The sequence below is a fragment of the Rhea pennata genome, chromosome 8 (assembly GCF_028389875.1).
Source record: "Rhea pennata isolate bPtePen1 chromosome 8, bPtePen1.pri, whole genome shotgun sequence".
Lineage (NCBI taxonomy): Eukaryota > Metazoa > Chordata > Aves > Rheiformes > Rheidae > Rhea > Rhea pennata.
In genome coordinates, this window is record NC_084670.1 from 21,614,609 (window position 1) to 21,632,922 (window position 18,314).

At 36.9% G+C, this 18,314-nt stretch overlaps 1 protein-coding gene across 1 annotated transcript in view; it reads left to right on the plus strand.

Moving 5' to 3' along the window:
• The first annotated feature begins 4,008 nt into the window (after window positions 1-4,008).
• LOC134143530 (loricrin-like) overlaps window positions 4,009-18,314 on the plus strand; it is a 43,045-nt gene continuing 28,739 nt past the window's right edge. The window contains exons 1-21 of the mRNA XM_062581638.1: window positions 4,009-4,016; window positions 5,282-5,317; window positions 5,987-6,016; window positions 6,266-6,301; window positions 7,567-7,602; window positions 7,944-7,988; window positions 8,272-8,301; window positions 8,551-8,586; window positions 9,190-9,234; window positions 10,436-10,468; window positions 11,740-11,767; window positions 11,937-11,975; window positions 12,234-12,269; window positions 12,394-12,432; window positions 12,768-12,812; window positions 13,455-13,484; window positions 15,238-15,276; window positions 15,895-15,936; window positions 16,135-16,176; window positions 17,094-17,135; window positions 17,646-17,687. Of these exons, the coding sequence (XP_062437622.1) occupies window positions 4,009-4,016; window positions 5,282-5,317; window positions 5,987-6,016; window positions 6,266-6,301; window positions 7,567-7,602; window positions 7,944-7,988; window positions 8,272-8,301; window positions 8,551-8,586; window positions 9,190-9,234; window positions 10,436-10,468; window positions 11,740-11,767; window positions 11,937-11,975; window positions 12,234-12,269; window positions 12,394-12,432; window positions 12,768-12,812; window positions 13,455-13,484; window positions 15,238-15,276; window positions 15,895-15,936; window positions 16,135-16,176; window positions 17,094-17,135; window positions 17,646-17,687 (759 nt within the window). The remainder of the gene's footprint in view (window positions 4,017-5,281; window positions 5,318-5,986; window positions 6,017-6,265; window positions 6,302-7,566; window positions 7,603-7,943; window positions 7,989-8,271; window positions 8,302-8,550; window positions 8,587-9,189; window positions 9,235-10,435; window positions 10,469-11,739; window positions 11,768-11,936; window positions 11,976-12,233; window positions 12,270-12,393; window positions 12,433-12,767; window positions 12,813-13,454; window positions 13,485-15,237; window positions 15,277-15,894; window positions 15,937-16,134; window positions 16,177-17,093; window positions 17,136-17,645; window positions 17,688-18,314) is intronic.

Genomic DNA, 18,314 nt, shown 5'->3' on the forward strand with positions numbered 1-18,314 from the left:
TAGATTAGCTGCCAGATTGATTAGATTTCAGCTCTCTCAATGGATGCAGCCTCCACATTCTTGAATGGTTTTGATTTTCTGGTACTATTGAAATTTTCTTCTGTAAATTCACCTCCACTTGTATTTTTAAAGTATTAAATTTCCACTGTGATTGCTTGCTTTGAGTTCATATGATCAGCTGGAAGTTTTGTCTTAAAGAGGTTAAAGTGAGTTTGTATGAAATAACATTTAATATATAAATACGTAATATTTTTTCTGATGTCCAGTTTCTACTCAAAAATGTGTACTCTAACAAGAATGAAGATGAAAATACTTTGTACATTCATTCTGTATTATCCTTTTATATACTACCTTTTCATAAAGGAGAATACTACAGTGGAGACAGGTCTAGTAGGGAATGTTCCGTATTTGGTTGTTTACTGTGCCCAAAAGATGGGAGATTTTTTTCTGCTGCAGTTTTCTGTTTTGACAAGCCCCTGTATGAAATAATTAAAGATTTTTTTGTTTCATTTACAGCGTCATACCTACCCACAGGTAAGCATACTTTTTCTTCTCAGTTCTGTAATAATATAGCTGTTACAGGACCAAACTCTGTGCCTCAGGATGGTGTCTATGACCTTTTTACATGTGCTCCTCATGTCCCAGAATTCAGCAAAATAAATATGACTGAGTCAGGAGTTGAATTTGTATATCTGATGTTATCACTATATGCCCAGTGCAGGTGACAGTGAGACAGTTTAGAGGAATGATAGTGTCATGGCTTTACTCACCATATTTGGAAAACTTAAACCGACTGGCAGTGCTAAAGGGTATAGCCTGTGCTTTTCAAAGAGCTATAGAGGAAAAAATGCTAAGCATAGGAAATCAGACTGCTTCCCCAAACTATCAGAGCTGAGAATATACTAGTGTTTAAACTATCTGGGTGTTGGAAATATGTTACTTAATACATCATGCATGCTACTTGGTCCTTCGTTCTCCTACGCAAAGAACAGCAACTTGGTAATTTTTATTCAAGTATGTTGCCCTTTAAGTCAAATTAAATGGTCTCTGCTTTTTTACAGAGCTTGGGCAGTTCTGCTACTAAGGTCATAATACAGGTAAACATCTTTTCTTCAATATATTTGAGTTATTAATCCAGCCCCAATCTCAGAAAACTGAACCAGCATTCATCTCTTTGGGAATAGACAGTATGACTATCTTAAAAAGTAGACAAACTACAGACATGGAGTTGGATTTGCATTTTTGTGGTTACAGGAAAGAGAATGTCTATTTGTTTGCTGATTCAAGATCATTGCCGTTATTTTCTACAATCATAAAACATGAAAACCTCTGTATCCTAATTCCTTAGTGCTCTCAAAATTTGCAAAACTTAACCATCTCAATCTGCTCAGAAAAGTAGATGGAATTCTAGGACTTGAGCTTCACTGTTATTCAGTATTAAATAAACATGCGTAAATCATAACCTTCGTACTTCATCTAAACAGTGTCTTTTATATGGAAATAACTAGTTCCTTGCTGTATTTTTTGAAACCCTGCTGGTCACTGCTCATATGAAGCTTTTGTTCTCAATTGTTTTTCTAACATTTCTTCTTGATAATCGGACACTTAGAAAGTAGATTACAATCCACTCTTTAATATGATGTTTTTAAATTTTGCCTATTACTCAGACTTTTCTTTCTGGGTTATTTGCAATTTTAACCTACCTACAACTCTTCACATTTTGGGTTTCCTTCCTGTATATGATAGCCCTTCAGACTGTGCCAACAAATTCTCAGTTCCCTTCAAGGACTGTCGCTAGACACTAGATAGTGGTAAATGAAATTTGTCCTTTGACAGTCATTGCTTTCAAAATATATAGCATTATATTCTTCCATAATTAATTATGAATATTGAAGGAGAAAGCAGTAAGATTTCTTTAATGTTTTATTTCTTAATTTAAATATATAGAGATCTGATTCCACAGATTAAAAAAATGTTTTTAATGTATATATGTATAACTGAAGAATATTTGATTGCTCTCATAATCCACACAGTTTATGGGAACTGAGAGATTCTCTGCAAAGATTTTTCATTTGGTAAAATTGTAGTTGTGATTTTTACAATTTTTATTTTGACAAAACTTTGATTTTTCCTGTACTTTGTCATTTTAAAAAAATCAGACAAAATAAGAATATAATGCATATTAGTTTAATGGAGATTTTTGTGACGGGCAGAACTATTTAAACTAACTTGAAATACCACAAAATTAATCAGAAGATTATTATTTGATGTATTTTCAGTAAGAAAATGGCATCAAGATATATAAATATTTACAGCACCATATTTTTGAAAGATCCTTGTACTGAAGTATTGAATCCTATAGCACTTGAAGATGGCACAAAGGAAGGAGGGACATAAGGAATTCACTCTTTCTGGCTTTCAAATTGTTGAGTAGAGTTAATAATAGAGAGGGTTCTTGAAAGGTCTTAATACATAAGCAATTCCTCTTAAAAGAAATGACTTTTTTTTGTTTGTTTCTGTGTAGAGTGGGCAAAGACAACAAAGCAGCAGCAGTACTTATGTTCAGGTAAGTGAACTTAAAAAGGGATAGAAATATTCCGTACACTTTATTAAAAACAGAGCCAACACAACAATTCAAATTTCCATCCAAAAGATCTAGAGGATGGATGATTATTCATATCAAGGGTGATGGAAAATCATAAGTGCAGACAGAGGATAACTATCAGCAACAAGGCATAATGGCGTTAGTTAAAACATGGAGTTAAAGCTACCTGTCTGCATGACAAATGCTAAATTAACAAATACAAATATAATAGTAGCATATGTTGTTACAAGGTAACATAGGAATATTTCCAGTGTGAAGATAATTCTTAAATTTCTTTGACTAGCTCTTAGCCACAAACGCAAAAATATATAGCAATATTCTTGCACTACGTGCAACCAAGAAAACTTTCAAAAGGGTTATGTATAACTTCTAGGGATCACGACCACAAGGAGGCCAGTACTCAGCATCAAAAGGTTCCTACGGCCAGGTAAGCACCAGTGAGTCGCCAGTCAATACACAGCATTTAAGGACGTGGAGTGTCATGGCACCACAAAGTGCTGTGCCGTCACTAAGAATTTTAAATTCAAAGGATGTTTTCTCTGAAAGCGTGTGTTCCCACCATTACAAATAGTCCACATGCTGTTTGTTTGTTTGAAACCCTGGCATATGAAATCATCTCGCTCAGCATCATAGTGACTGCTAGGGGAAGAACCTGGCCCTTCGCTCTGTCTCGCACCGCTTTAGGACGTGGGTACTTTTGCTAGAGCCGTCTAGTAGCTGATCAGTCTCTTATGAAGGGGAAGTAACCGGACGGTGTCCTTGTCTTAGGGTGGGCCAAGTTCCTCAGGGAGCAGCGGTGGCTCTTATGGCCAGGTAAGCAAACCTGCTCTTTGTTAGGAAGCTCTTCACGGATCTCTCTTGTAGCCAGCACAGCTGGCATGTCTGTATGAACGATCTGGTGTTCTGAGTCTCCATTCCATTTGTGGCCTTTGTTGTGAGTAGGACAATCTGTCCCACGGATGATAGCGTACTGCCCATCTCTTTTGACCCAGGAAGAGTCTTTGCGCAAAGCGCTTGTGCAGATGTATTTGCACACTCATTACGTTCTTTGAAAAGACTGCTTGCCAAGGTGATTTTTATCTTCTCTTTTTTAAAGGGTTTCCAAGGCAGCCAGTCCTATGGCCAGGTGAGGCGTTTTTGCTGCAACATACTGAATGTTTTTGTGGTGGCCTGTTTGGGACTGGATGTTTGGGTTTGGGGCTTGGGTTATTCCTTTCTAGTGTTGCTGGGTAGTCCTGGTTTTGAGTTGTAGCACTGAAAATATGAAAAAGAATATGGGAGAGAGGAAGCTTTAATGGGAGAAGGCATTGCTGTTGCAGCGGTGCAAAGAGTGCAGCTGTATTTACAAATGAATTCTTGCCTGTCTATCCTGCAGGGCTACCAGCCTCAAGGTGGCACTTCCTATGGCCAGGTAAGAACCACTCAGTATGTTGCATTTGAGAAAGTGGAGTGTTAGGCCCCTGAAAAAGTAACAGATTTTTAAATACTTTGTTTCATTTTCTGTTCTGAGTCATAAAAATTTGGTCTTAGTGTATTTCATAACTTTTGTTGTTAAAATGACTCTCCTTGTGGACATTTTTAAGTGGAGATCTGTAAGGAAGCATGTGCTCCAGGCAGTCTTTTTCACAGGAACGGAGCTAAAAAGCTCTTTGATGTTTCTTTTGTTGTAGCTGACTTATGTGATATAACACAAATCACAATCAGTTCTTGACTGTCCATTTGGGTCTCAGTTCACAGAAACAGTGTTAAAGAGCTAAAGAGCACTTGCTCATGTTGGCAGCTAGAGATAGATTTGGTCTTATTGCCTGCAGCTGATGAACCCTTGCCTCATTTTAAAGCTGATGTGTGAATTAAGGCAGCTCCAAGATGGCCAAGAATTCTGACAGGATTTTAATGCCAGTGTAGCAAAAAACAGGTGTAGTGGTTTAAATCTGTTGTTAGGAATGCCCATCTCCGCGACTGTTCCTGGACAAGGTCTGGCACAATTGTGCATGTACCTTGAATGTCTGCCCTTTTTTGAGATTATGTCAAAAATAAATTGAATGCATCAGCAACTAATAATTACATTTCAAAAAGACTTGCAAAGGCAATCCTTCTGGGATCCTTGTTGATTTCATTTCAGGGTTGATCACCTGTAACCGTGACTAATTCATTTGATCTACTGCTTTTACTTGCATGGTTTTGCTTCCATTTTATGAATCTACATTTTCCCTGGGACTCTCCCTTGCACACTTTTTTTATTTTACATATATCACCTTCTGTTTTACTACGAGGAAGGGAATTGTATAACTGAGGCCCACAACGAACATAAACGCAAGAAGTTAATGTGGTACCTCAGACTGGCCATCAAAACCTCGTATATGAGAAATAGTGGGCACAAGAAGCATAACCAGAATATTTTGTGCTCCATCTGCCTCATGAAGTAGAAACTTTCATAAGACTTAAGTCCTGTCTGAGACTGTTCTGCAATAGTTTAAAGGTACTGTGCATTCTGAAAAGCATAGTGTGTCAGGATACTGATCAGGAATAAGAAATAATAACATAATTCTAATTTGGAAGCAGGGTCAGTATATTCCTTGTCTTGTTCTGTTTCTTTCTCCAAAAAGAGATAGACAAAGGAGAGGCATCTACTTTGCAAATGAAATAATTACATATCAGTACTTTCTTTGCTTACAGAGTTACCAGCCTCAAGGTGGCAGTTCCTACGGCCAGGTAAGCACCAGTGAGTCGCCAGTCAATACACAGCATTTAAGGACGTGGAGTGTCATAGCACCACAAAGTGCTGTGCCGTCACTAAGAATTTTAAATTCAAAGGATGTTTTCTCTGAAAGCGTGTGTTCCCACCATTACAAATAGTCCACATGCTGTTTGTTTGTTTGAAACCCTGGCATATGAAATCATCTCGCTCAGCATCATAGTGACTGCTAGGGGAAGAACCTGGCCCTTCGCTCTGTCTCGTACCGCTTTAGGACGTGGGTACTTTTGCTAGAGCCGTCTAGTAGCTGATCAGTCTCTTATGAAGGGGAAGTAACCGGACGGTGTCCTTGTCTTAGGGTGGGCCAAGTTCCTCAGGGAGCAGCGGTGGCTCTTATGGCCAGGTAAGCAAACCTGCTCTTCGTTAGGAAGCTCTTCACGGATCTCTCTTGTAGCCAGCACAGCTGGCATGTCTGTATGAACGATCTGGTGTTCTGAGTCTCCATTCCATTTGTGGCCTTTGTTGTGAGTAGGACAATCTGTCCCACGGATGATAGCGTACTGCCCATCTCTTTTGACCCAGGAAGAGTCTTTGCGCAAAGCGCTTGTGCAGATGTATTTGCACACTCATTACGTTCTTTGAAAAGACTGCTTGCCAAGGTGATTTTTATCTTCTCTTTTTTAAAGGGTTTCCAAGGCAGCCAGTCCTATGGCCAGGTGAGGCGTTTTTGCTGCAACATACTGAATGTTTTTGTGGTGGCCTGTTTGGGACTGGATGTTTGGGTTTGGGGCTTGGGTTATTCCTTTCTAGTGTTGCTGGGTAGTCCTGGTTTTGAGTTGTAGCACTGAAAATATGAAAAAGAATATGGGAGAGAGGAAGCTTTAATGGGAGAAGGCATTGCTGTTGCAGCGGTGCAAAGAGTGCAGCTGTATTTACAAATGAATTCTTGCCTGTCTATCCTGCAGGGCTACCAGCCTCAAGGTGGCACTTCCTATGGCCAGGTAAGAACCACTCAGTATGTTGCATTTGAGAAAGTGGAGTGTTAGGCCCCTGAAAAAGTAACAGATTTTTAAATACTTTGTTTCATTTTCTGTTCTGAGTCATAAAAATTTGGTCTTAGTGTATTTCATAACTTTTGTTGTTAAAATGACTCTCCTTGTGGACATTTTTAAGTGGAGATCTGTAAGGAAGCATGTGCTCCAGGCAGTCTTTTTCACAGGAACGGAGCTAAAAAGCTCTTTGATGTTTCTTTTGTTGTAGCTGACTTATGTGATATAACACAAATCACAATCAGTTCTTGACTGTCCATTTGGGTCTCAGTTCACAGAAACAGTGTTAAAGAGCTAAAGAGCACTTGCTCATGTTGGCAGCTAGAGATAGATTTGGTCTTATTGCCTGCAGCTGATGAACCCTTGCCTCATTTTAAAGCTGATGTGTGAATTAAGGCAGCTCCAAGATGGCCAAGAATTCTGACAGGATTTTAATGCCAGTGTAGCAAAAAACAGGTGTAGTGGTTTAAATCTGTTGTTAGGAATGCCCATCTCCGCGACTGTTCCTGGACAAGGTCTGGCACAATTGTGCATGTACCTTGAATGTCTGCCCTTTTTTGAGATTATGTCAAAAATAAATTGAATGCATCAGCAACTAATAATTACATTTCAAAAAGACTTGCAAAGGCAATCCTTCTGGGATCCTTGTTGATTTCATTTCAGGGTTGATCACCTGTAACTGTGACTAATTCATTTGATCTACTGCTTTTACTTGCATGGTTTTGCTTCCATTTTATGAATCTACATTTTCCCTGGGACTCTCCCTTGCACACTTTTTTTATTTTACATATATCACCTTCTGTTTTACTACGAGGAAGGGAATTGTATAACTGAGGCCCACAACGAACATAAACGCAAGAAGTTAATGTGGTACCTCAGACTGGCCATCAAAACCTCGTATATGAGAAATAGTGGGCACAAGAAGCATAACCAGAATATTTTGTGCTCCATCTGCCTCATGAAGTAGAAACTTTCATAAGACTTAAGTCCTGTCTGAGACTGTTCTGCAATAGTTTAAAGGTACTGTGCATTCTGAAAAGCACAGTGTGTCAGGATACTGATCAGGAATAAGAAATAATAACATAATTCTAATTTGGAAGCAGGGTCAGTATATTCCTTGTCTTGTTCTGTTTCTTTCTCCAAAAAGAGATAGACAAAGGAGAGGCATCTACTTTGCAAATGAAATAATTACATATCAGTACTTTCTTTGCTTACAGAGTTACCAGCCTCAAGGTGGCAGTTCTTACGGCCAGGTAAGCACCAGTGAGTCGCCAGTCAATACACAGCATTTAAGGACGTGGAGTGTCATGGCACCACAAAGTGCTGTGCCGTCACTAAGAATTTTAAATTCAAAGGATGTTTTCTCTGAAAGCGTGTGTTCCCACCATTACGAATAGTCCACATGCTGTTTGTTTGTTTGAAACCCTGGCATATGAAATCATCTCGCTCAGCATCATAGTGACTGCTAGGGGAAGAACCTGGCCCTTCGCTCTGTCTCGTACCGCTTTAGGACGTGGGTACTTTTGCTAGAGCCGTCTAGTAGCTGATCAGTCTCTTATGAAGGGGAAGTAACCGGACGGTGTCCTTGTCTTAGGGTGGGCCAAGTTCCTCAGGGAGCAGCGGTGGCTCTTATGGCCAGGTAAGCATACCTGCTCTTCGTTAGGAAGCTCTTCACGGATCTCTCTTGTAGCCAGCACAGCTGGCATGTCTGTATGAACGATCTGGTGTTCTGAGTCTCCATTCCATTTGTGGCCTTTGTTGTGAGTAGGACAATCTGTCCCACGGATGATAGCGTACTGCCCATCTCTTTTGACCCAGGAAGAGTCTTTGCGCAAAGCGCTTGTGCAGATGTATTTGCACACTCATTACGTTCTTTGAAAAGACTGCTTGCCAAGGTGATTTTTATCTTCTCTTTTTTAAAGGGTTTCCAAGGCAGCCAGTCCTATGGCCAGGTGAGGCGTTTTTGCTGCAACATACTGAATGTTTTTGTGGTGGCCTGTTTGGGACTGGATGTTTGGGTTTGGGGCTTGGGTTATTCCTTTCTAGTGTTGCTGGGTAGTCCTGGTTTTGAGTTGTAGCACTGAAAATATGAAAAAGAATATGGGAGAGAGGAAGCTTTAATGGGAGAAGGCATTGCTGTTGCAGCGGTGCAAAGAGTGCAGCTGTATTTACAAATGAATTCTTGCCTGTCTATCCTGCAGGGCTACCAGCCTCAAGGTGGCACTTCCTATGGCCAGGTAAGAACCACTCAGTATGTTGCATTTGAGAAAGTGGAGTTTTACCATCCTGAAAAGTGCTATATAATCACTCAGAATTTGATGTTTAAAGGATATTTTCTTTGGGAGTATATAGCTCTTGGACTTGTAAATGTAGAGTTTAATTTGTAATTTTATTAACATATTATCTTCTCTTGATATCATAGTTATATTATAAAGGGATATACTGCTTATTTATGATGTTCCCAAGTCTTCATTAGGAATTCTGCGGGATTTCTTTATTGAAATAGTATTACATTCTCTCTGGAATTAAGACTTGCTAATATTACTTTTCTCCAGGAGCAGTAAGCTTATTGAATTTGGTCTTTTCTGCAAAAAAAATGAATACACATAGGTGTCATCATTCTTCATGCAATTTATTATTCAGCCTACACAATATTTTACAAGAAAATTCACAGTAGGAATGGCTGGTCCTCCTCCTCTTAAGCTGTCAAGTAACTAAACTCCTTTAAAACTTACTTCTGTATTTCTAATGGGGAAAAGGAATATTTGAATTGTTTTGAATTTAAATACATAAAATCTCTATAAAATGAAATAGTTTACTGTGGTACTGTTTTTTTCCAGCAGAGTGGATATCCTTCTTCAGGTGGTAGCAATGGTTGTGGACAGGCAAGTCCCCTTTCTCCAAACTATTTGAAAACTGAATACAGCCTTCTCTCTAGTAGTCACATATCTTTCAGTGAGTTGTATAATGTCTGTGATTTTTTTCATTGAAATTATCTAGCATAGAGATCAAGAAAGGCTAATATTTGGGGCACTGTAACCGAAGTCAAGTGGCTTTTCCTGTATACTGTTAGACACAGAAGACATACAGCAAATGATTCATCTATCTATTCAGTACATAGATAATGTGTTTGCTTGGCGTTGATTTTTGGATATTGCTCTGTTTATTTCCAATATCATATGATAGGAATGGAGAGTGACTCCAGCAGGGTAAGGATAGGATCAGTGGTTCTTATCCTGGTTCTACCTCACTTTGTATATGCCTACAATGGTATAAAGACTGTATCTTCAGTGATGAAATCTTAGGTGAAGAAAAGGGCATAGGTAAGGCCATGATAGTAAATCTTATCCCAAATAAATATATTGAGGAAACTAATGAGAATGAAAGAAGTACAGAAATTTGTAGCAGAAATAGTAAGATTGGTATTAATGAAGGATAAATAGAAATGCAGGTGTAAAAGCTTCTGAAGTAGCAGTACAACAAGGGCTAAGAACAGCATGAGGAATGTGCTTCCACCAAGGCTGTGTTACAGATGATTTTCCAGCCTAAGACCTGTGCTCTAAGAACAGGAGGATGGCAACCAGTGTACAACACACTGAGTTTGTCAATTCTCGTCCTGTTATCCCAACAGGAAGACAGATTGTAGCCAAGACCCCAAACAAGGAAACAAAAGAAAGTAAGCAGCAACCTTGCATAAGGTTTATAATGGGTGAAGCTAGCACGGTTCTGAGGTAGAAGATCATATCACAATAACTGTCGCTTCCTAAAAGGACTGTCCAAAAACCAATTCGTCTTTGCCAGTCAGGAGGAATGGGGATGATGCAGAGAGCCTAATTGTCAGCCTGTCTCACCTTCTGTGTTTCATCCAAGTAATCCTGCCTTGATTATTTGTACATATGATTTGGTGCTTGTGAGTGTGTGGGTATGAGGGTGTCAGAGGGCAGAATCACAGACTTAGAAGATAAAATAAAACTCACCTACTATAAAGCCTTACATTGAGTTTTGTTAAAGTAATTCTCACAGAAAAAAATTAAGGAGAAAGTGAAAATTTAGAGCTTTATCTTTTGTTTTGTTTTTTTTCAACAGGGTACTTCATATGATAGCAATCCCTGCCACCAGGTAAATTACCTTCCTCCTCTGATTTATCCAGAGTGCAAATCTGCATAATCTTATTAATTATGGCAGTAGAACTCACTATCTTCATATACGTAGGATCATTGTGGAGTCTGGAGTCTCCTCCTCCCCCCCCCCCCCTCTTTTTGGCTGTAAAATGTTTGGATCTATAAGATGATTTGGTCAGATTCTGAAAAGAACAAATCCCTTGCAGAGCTGCTGAACTGGCAGTATTTAAATCTAGGCTGGAGCTAGCCAGCATCGCTCTGGATTTTTCCCATCAAATGTCAGAGAAGTATTTTAGGACAGTCACTTAAGGTTCCTGAAAATGAGAGCAGCTTTAAATCTCATTCAGATAGTGCAGCAAAGTATTGGGAGCTACATTTGCATTTGTTGCCAGTTTCGCTGCTGGAGCACTAGCAAACACAAATTTTCTGTAATGTTTAAAGAAACAATCTCTATAAATATTAAAACTTAATAAGAAAATTTTTCTTAAATTCCTATTACTTTTCTTGACTGTTCTCACTGATTTTCCACCAGTTAAGACACAGAAAAATCAGATGGTTTAGTATGCTGTACTATATATATGTTTACCATCTCCTCAAAGAGTTACCATTTTCTCAAAGCTAGTCTATCTGACAAACTGAGTTTTCTAGGTAGTAATGTCACCAAAGGAACTTTTCATTCAATTCATGTAAGTCAGGTTTTCTATAGGAGAAGAAAAGATAGATTGTCTAGAGTCTGTTCAGAATGAAAGCCATCAGTGTGCTGGACATTGATTAAAAAATAAATGTTTGCAGTCTCTTGACCTATGTCCCCTCTAGTACCTGATGTTACACTGTTAGGAATTCATTCTTATTAAGTTAGAAATCATGTGCATCCTTCTCTGCTCCTTCCTCCCCCTAAGCAAGTACCAGCAGCTTGCTTTCAAATAATCCATAGTCAAACTCTAAGTAGTAAAAGCATGCATCATTTTTGTCTCATTTACAGGATGGATCACAGGATGGTAGCCAGGTAGGTAGCTCTTTAATGTCCATTGATAAATGCTTTTTAAGCAGTTCTAATTCAGTGTATAATTTCCTTGCTCCTGAGAGTATAGACTCTTGCAGAGTCTTTCTAGTTCCAGTCTTTAATTCATCCTCTTCAAACATGCTTAGTATCAGGTCTGTAATTCCACTTACATAGAAGATCTTGGCAACCTAATAAAGCTAGCTTTATGGATTCTTATCAAGTTTAGTCATCAGGTGTTGTAAATTGTTGCTGTTTTGTTTTCACAGGGTGGCTCATACTCACAAAACTACATTGGTAGCCAAGTAGTAGGTTTTTGCTTCCTCCCACTAAGGTTGTACTACACACTTTACACATACACACACTTTGCACACACTTTACAGGTTCCATGATTTCTGTTCAAAATTAGATCTGCAATATATATAGTAATATTTATTTTATTTATTTTACTTTTGTTTGTTTGTAGAGTGGCTCATCATCCTCACAAAACTATGGTGGCAACCAGGTAGGTAGACCCTGATTTTCTCCTGGTAAGATTTTTCATTATATTTGACAGGAAATTCTAATCAGATTATGGTTGTTCATTCTTAGGTAGCCGTTCTGTTCCATATTTGATTCAGATCCTGTTACTATGGTTATTGTTATCTAGAAAATGGTATCTGTTCCAAAGAAACCCGAGTCAATTGTTTATTCCAGCTTCATAGTCTTCGATCAAAATCACAATTTTTTCTGATGTAGGAATTTTTGCTTGTTTGTTTTGAAGGGTGGATCCTATTCACAGAACTATGGAGGTGGCCAAGTAAGCAAAAATTTATTTCCTTACTTATACCTCATTTCATACAAAATTTAGTCTCTGCTCAAAATGAGGTTTTCTATATCTTCATTCTCTCTGATTTTGGTTTGTTTGTTTGTTTCTTTCAAAGGGTGGATCATCCTCTTCAGACAGCTATGGTGATAATCAGGTAACTAGTTCATTCTTTTTCCTAATTACATATTACTTCATATTAGTCTCTGTAGTTTCTATTCAAAATTGCTTCACCTTCCTCATAAATGTAATAGGAACATAGTAGTTTCTGTGCTCTTTTTGTTTCGTCTTTTTTTTTTTCCTGCAGGATGGATTGTTCTCTGAGAGCAACTATCACAGCCGTGTATTTGACTCTTTATTTTCCCTATAAAAATCTTACTTTACTTTTAATTTAACCAGAGAGATTTTTCTTTTCATGAGCCTCAATAGAATCTTGCAGAGTCCAATAGTCCATTTTTATGAAGAAGTAACTGTTATCTGGTGTCCTTCTAGGATTCACAGGATTCTTCAGATGATAATCCCAACGCTTGTGATGATGTGAGTATTTTTCTCCAATATATTGTCATCACAACATTTTATATAGTTGGGAAACTATTGCACTACTAAGCGCAGTCTTTCAAGCAGAATTACACAGAAGGAATGCTTAGTTACTATAATAATAGCTATTTCAACAATCATTTGAAACATTTGAGGTTTTATTGAAAATTGTCATGTGAGAGATAACAGTTACATTTTCTGATTTTTTTTAAATGCATTTAACTTGATAAAATGAAATATGGATAAAAAGATCTCAATGGCTTTGCACTAACAGAAATTTTGGCCCAAAATGTAAAAATGCAATTTTACAGTAATTTTCCAAGAGAGGAAATGTCCAATCTTTACATACATATAATGAAGGAAAGAAAAGAGTTATAGCGACAGATACTCCACTGCTTTTCTCATTAGATTTGTACCTAGTTAAAGTAAATGTAAAATGCTTTTCAGAGTGAAATTGTAAAATTTCAGAGTAACTTGATCTACTTAAACAGGCAAGATGCAAGGCAGTGGAGGATGAGAGTGACTAAGCATATATGATTTATTTTGTTATGCCTGTACATAGCCTTAGAAAGAACCAGGTTTCTGTAAGCTTACTACATTTAAATAATTTCCTAAAGATGGAAATAATTTATTCTTTTCCAGAATGACACAACATATAGTGCTAATGGTCAAGTAAGTGCTTTTTCTTTTCTACAGTATTCAGATTCTGATGATTAATGACAGTGTTAGTAACTGAACACTTCCACATTAGACCTGTGGGCCTCTAGCTGTAGTGTAGCTTTGTCATACACTTTATAATATTAATTTAAAAATATAGTTATTTGATATTTCTCTGTACTGAGTCCCTTCAATTGGGTTGTTGCACAATTACTTACAACTGCGCAATACTTCTAGTACAATATACCAACACAGTTTTAAGTAACCAAGGGCACCCTAGTATATGCACTTTGACTAGATACTTATTTGAGAATTAACTATCACTATATGTGAGGCAAGTAGCTGCCTCAGGCTTTTGCTACTCATTCTAATTTGGATTCGCATATATTCTAGTGTTGTTGTAAGGTAGTAGTTACCTCTCGTGAGATTCTTTCCATCAAGATTTTTCATTCTAACCTGCAAGTAGAAACTGATTAACATGGACAGATTGTGATCAAACAAAGATACTGTCGTGTAAATGAATAAAAATTTCCTATACTCTTATTCTGTTCACAGAAAAGCTTTTTCCATCCGTTACAGCCTCCTTTTCTTTTACTGCCATCTAGAGTCACTTTCTGTGATTAGCTATTTGTCTTCAATTCTTAGCTGTATCCTCTAGTGCTTTATTTTCCCTGTTTTTCTTATTGCTTTAATATTACACCAAACGTTGCAATACTAAAGTCCTTCTGTAAACATCTTTCATTTTTGCATGTATTTACCTTACATGCACTACATTAATGTGAAAGGTTCTGCAAAAACAATTCCTTCAGCAGCAAGTCCTATTTAAGAGTCTTGTCCCAGCCTCTCTTGCCGTGGAATATGCTATTATTCCCTTGGTTATTCTTATCCAAGGTGTGTTGCAGGACATCATTGTAAAAGAATTTGCTTTAAAGCACTCGCACAAAGTGAGGAGTACCAGAAGGGTGCTATGTTTGAAAAAGAAAGAGAGGGGAAAAAAAAAAAAAAGACAGGTTCATTACATAGATTGTGCTCTAAACAATAACATTTATTTTGAGAGAGACATTAAACTCTGCTAGGCAGGAAATTCTTATCAAGTAGTCATAATGTAAAAACATAGCCTAAGAATTTAAGACTCTTACTCATAAAATGATAGCCATGGCAGCATATAGCTGAAAGGCAGGCTGCAAAACTCCTGAGAAACTGGCTAATATTAGGTGAGGAGTTTAACATGAGCTCTTTTCTCTTGTTACTATATCTTTACCAATACTGAAACCAACTTATTTAAAATTAGAATCATCCTTTGAGTGCTTTGTAGACACAGCTTAGTAAGCAAGCTGCTCTATGCTTGTACTATCTCATACTGAATTCTGAAAAGAACACTGAAAGGAGTACCTTACTGACTCTCAGTTTATTAGGTCTGTATTGTGATGCAGTTAGGTCCAAACTTTTAGTTGGCTTCATAGGAAGAAGTAGACTAATTTGATTCTGATTACTATTCATGCTATGTGAGGTTTTCAGGAAATAAATGACACTTTCTCTCTTTCCAAAACTAGTCTATCAGTCATAGTTGTACTTTTATTTTCAGGTACCTCTAATACAAATACTTTGCACTGTGTGATCAGGTAAAAGTGAGGTCAGTCAGAGTGCTCTGATCATTTTCCTGTTGCAGCATATGCCAGCTTGACAAGTTTGGATAGGTTTTTAATGAAAGTATTTTGTTTGGTTGCTCCACCTATAAAACAATAACTGGCTTCTGGCTCCCTTACAGAGTTCTGGTTGTTCAAACAGGAAGGTGGTTGTTGCACGTGTAAGTAACATTTCTTTTTTTTCCATTTCTTATAGGACTTTTGTCTTAATTATACTTATTTTTTCCCTAATTATGTTTGACCTACTTATTTGTTTTCTCTTTAAGTAAAAAAATTAAAAGGAGCTCTATCATTTACTCTTTGAATGATTTTACTTTAAAGCAAGTGTGTACATACATGAAAAAAACACATGAAAATCCTGCTATGAGATAAGAGACAACTCAACTCCCTGTTCTTCAGGAAGCACATGCCGAGTTGATCCAAACTGAGAGCAGTTAAATTATAAGAGTATTATCGAAAGAGGATAGCTAAAATGTTTAGCTGAAGTAAGATAGAATAATGAAGTAAGAAAGAATAAAGTTTGATAATTTATTATGCTCGGTGTGTTGGGAGGAGTTATAGAAGAGTATTGCATAGCTTCAAATAAGACTCTCCGGTAGCCCATAAAAATTATGATCAATTAACATTTTGTTTTATAATAAGGTATTACTATTCAATGTATGCATTAAAGGGTCTGGAGTTGCTATAACTAAGAAGTACACTTAAATAAAAGGCCTATAGCTGATCATATATATCAGACTTTTCATGCCTTAATAAAGATTTTTTTTGTTTTTTTACAGGATACATCGCATGTCTTGAGCAGAAGAGATTATGATGTACAGGTAAAAAATACTTGTCACTTTTTCTGAACTACTGCTGATGTTACATCTGCTTGATATATTACCTCCAAAAAGAAGAGTAAGAATTTAACTTCTGTAACAGAGGATTCTGTTTAGGGTTAGGCAATTCTTTTTCAATAGAAGTATGGTTTTTAATGATTACGCTCACAGCAAAATGAATAATTTCTCATTTCTCTACAGAATGAATCTTCTACTTCATACAGCAACCACACCAACCTCCAGGTAATAACAGTGTCTGCTGGGTGATCTCATAGCAAGGAGCTTTTCAGTAAATCATATTTCAGTTTCTGAAAATGAGGTTCCACTAACTTAGCCGTGTAAGAGAGTGCTATTTTGATTTGATAGCATTTTCCACTTAATGTTATAATTTTGCACAGCAGTAAAAAATGATAGTGGGATCAGAATATGCTGTCTCCTCTATCCTTCACTCCACTAAGCATGTATGCACTGCAGGTATTTCTCTATGTAATGTTTTTGTATTTTGAAAACACTTCATTACAAAGAAATCGTTTTAGAATCTGTTTTAGAAACAATCCTACTCTAGTGACGGCAATGGCCAGATATATAGTTCTGTTTCATTTAGAATTTGATAACAAGGTACAACTTAGCAAATACGTACTTCTGTCTCAAAAACTAGGTCCATTCTTCATGTTCAGTAAACTTACATACTACTATAGTAGTATACTGTATTATGGAGTTATCCAAAAGTTAAATGATCTAGAGTGGAACTTGAGTGGGTTTTTATTTTTTTTTATTTTTTTTTATTTTGTATTGTAGTAGTGCCTGACAGCTTCAGTTAGACATCTGGGATCCCACTATGCCCAGCATTATGTGCGTATAACAGTAACATAGTCCTCTTTCTCAAAGAGTTTGAAGTCCAGTTCAAGAGCAGGTTCAGATCTCGGAGCTCCAGTGAGCAGCTCTCTTCATTAGTTTTCCTGATATACATTCTCTATGGGTTTTATCTGTATTAATAAGCTTCATCTAAATTTACATTTTCACAGTTATTTCAGGCAAAGAGGACTGAATAGATAATATTGATTAGTGCAATGAAGTAGTTATATGCAGGTAGGTTCTTTTATTAGGTAAGCTTTATATCTGATAAAATACGTCTATAAAAATGATTGGTTTCTTCACAGGGTGGATCATTTATTGCAGCTGGTGGTGGATCAAGTAGCCAGGTCAGAATTTTCTCTATTTTTGTCTAGATTAGCTTTCCAATAATTAATCTAAACTCAGGAGTCAGAGTTTAAGTCCTGTAATTTTGTATGTAGGCTTGATAATGTTATACATTAAATTGTAAGTGAAATTACTATGTTTCAATTACTTTTATCTGAATGGTTCCCTGAAATCATTTCTCGAGACTGTTGCAAGGTGATTCTCTGCACTCTTGACTTCCCAGATAGTTCTCTCCTGATGTTTCACCTGTCATTGAGACATAGCGTTAGAAGATTTTAATGTCAGTCTAATTTCCCAAGCAAACACTAAATATATGGAGTTGTGCTGCATTCTTATTCTTTCTAGGTACAGGAATGGTCACAGCCATTCTGCGTAGTTCCACAGTCTTTCTTCCCCTAAACGGAGTTTCACATCTGAAATAAGATTTTATTCAAACTTTCACAAAGTAATAATTGTTCCTTTTCTTTTTCTTTCTTTTTTTTTTTTTTTTTTTTTTTTTTTTTTATCTACAGGGTGGTTGCATTTGTCCTGATGGAAGCAGTGGTATTAGACAGGTATTTTTTTTTCCATAATTTATACTTTCATCTACATAATTGAGTATTTTGAATTAATCATCCAGTAAGTATGAACACTTGGGTAAAATTAAACATCATTGATAATTTCCTTAGAATGGATAGAAATATATACAATGAAATGGAACAGTGAGTTCCAGTTAACTCTAAATGCATAATTAATAATTGACCACTAACTTTCTATAACTGTCCTTGGTAATCGAAATGCTTTGTGAGTTGACAGTCATATACTAGTTCTTCATTGCTTTTAAAAAAACAGTACATAAAATCTTAGTAACCACAAATTTAATTGCATACTGTTTACTTAGGTTTGTTATACTTCTCACTGATACAAGAAAATGCTGTGTCTAAAACATCAAAATTTAATAAGTATTTCAAAAGATAATCTCTTAAATTAATATTTAAATGATTCCTTTCCTATAAAGAGAATCATTGCAATTATATGACCTGTGACTGGTCATAAGCTTTTCTCTTAGGTAATGCCTCCATGCCAGGAAAATCTCAAAGAACGTAGTTACATGGGCAATATGGTTGTACTGGCTTTTAGCCAGGTGAACATTCTTCCTTTGTCAGTGCAATGCACTTTTAGCCTTTACTTTCCAGCTATAA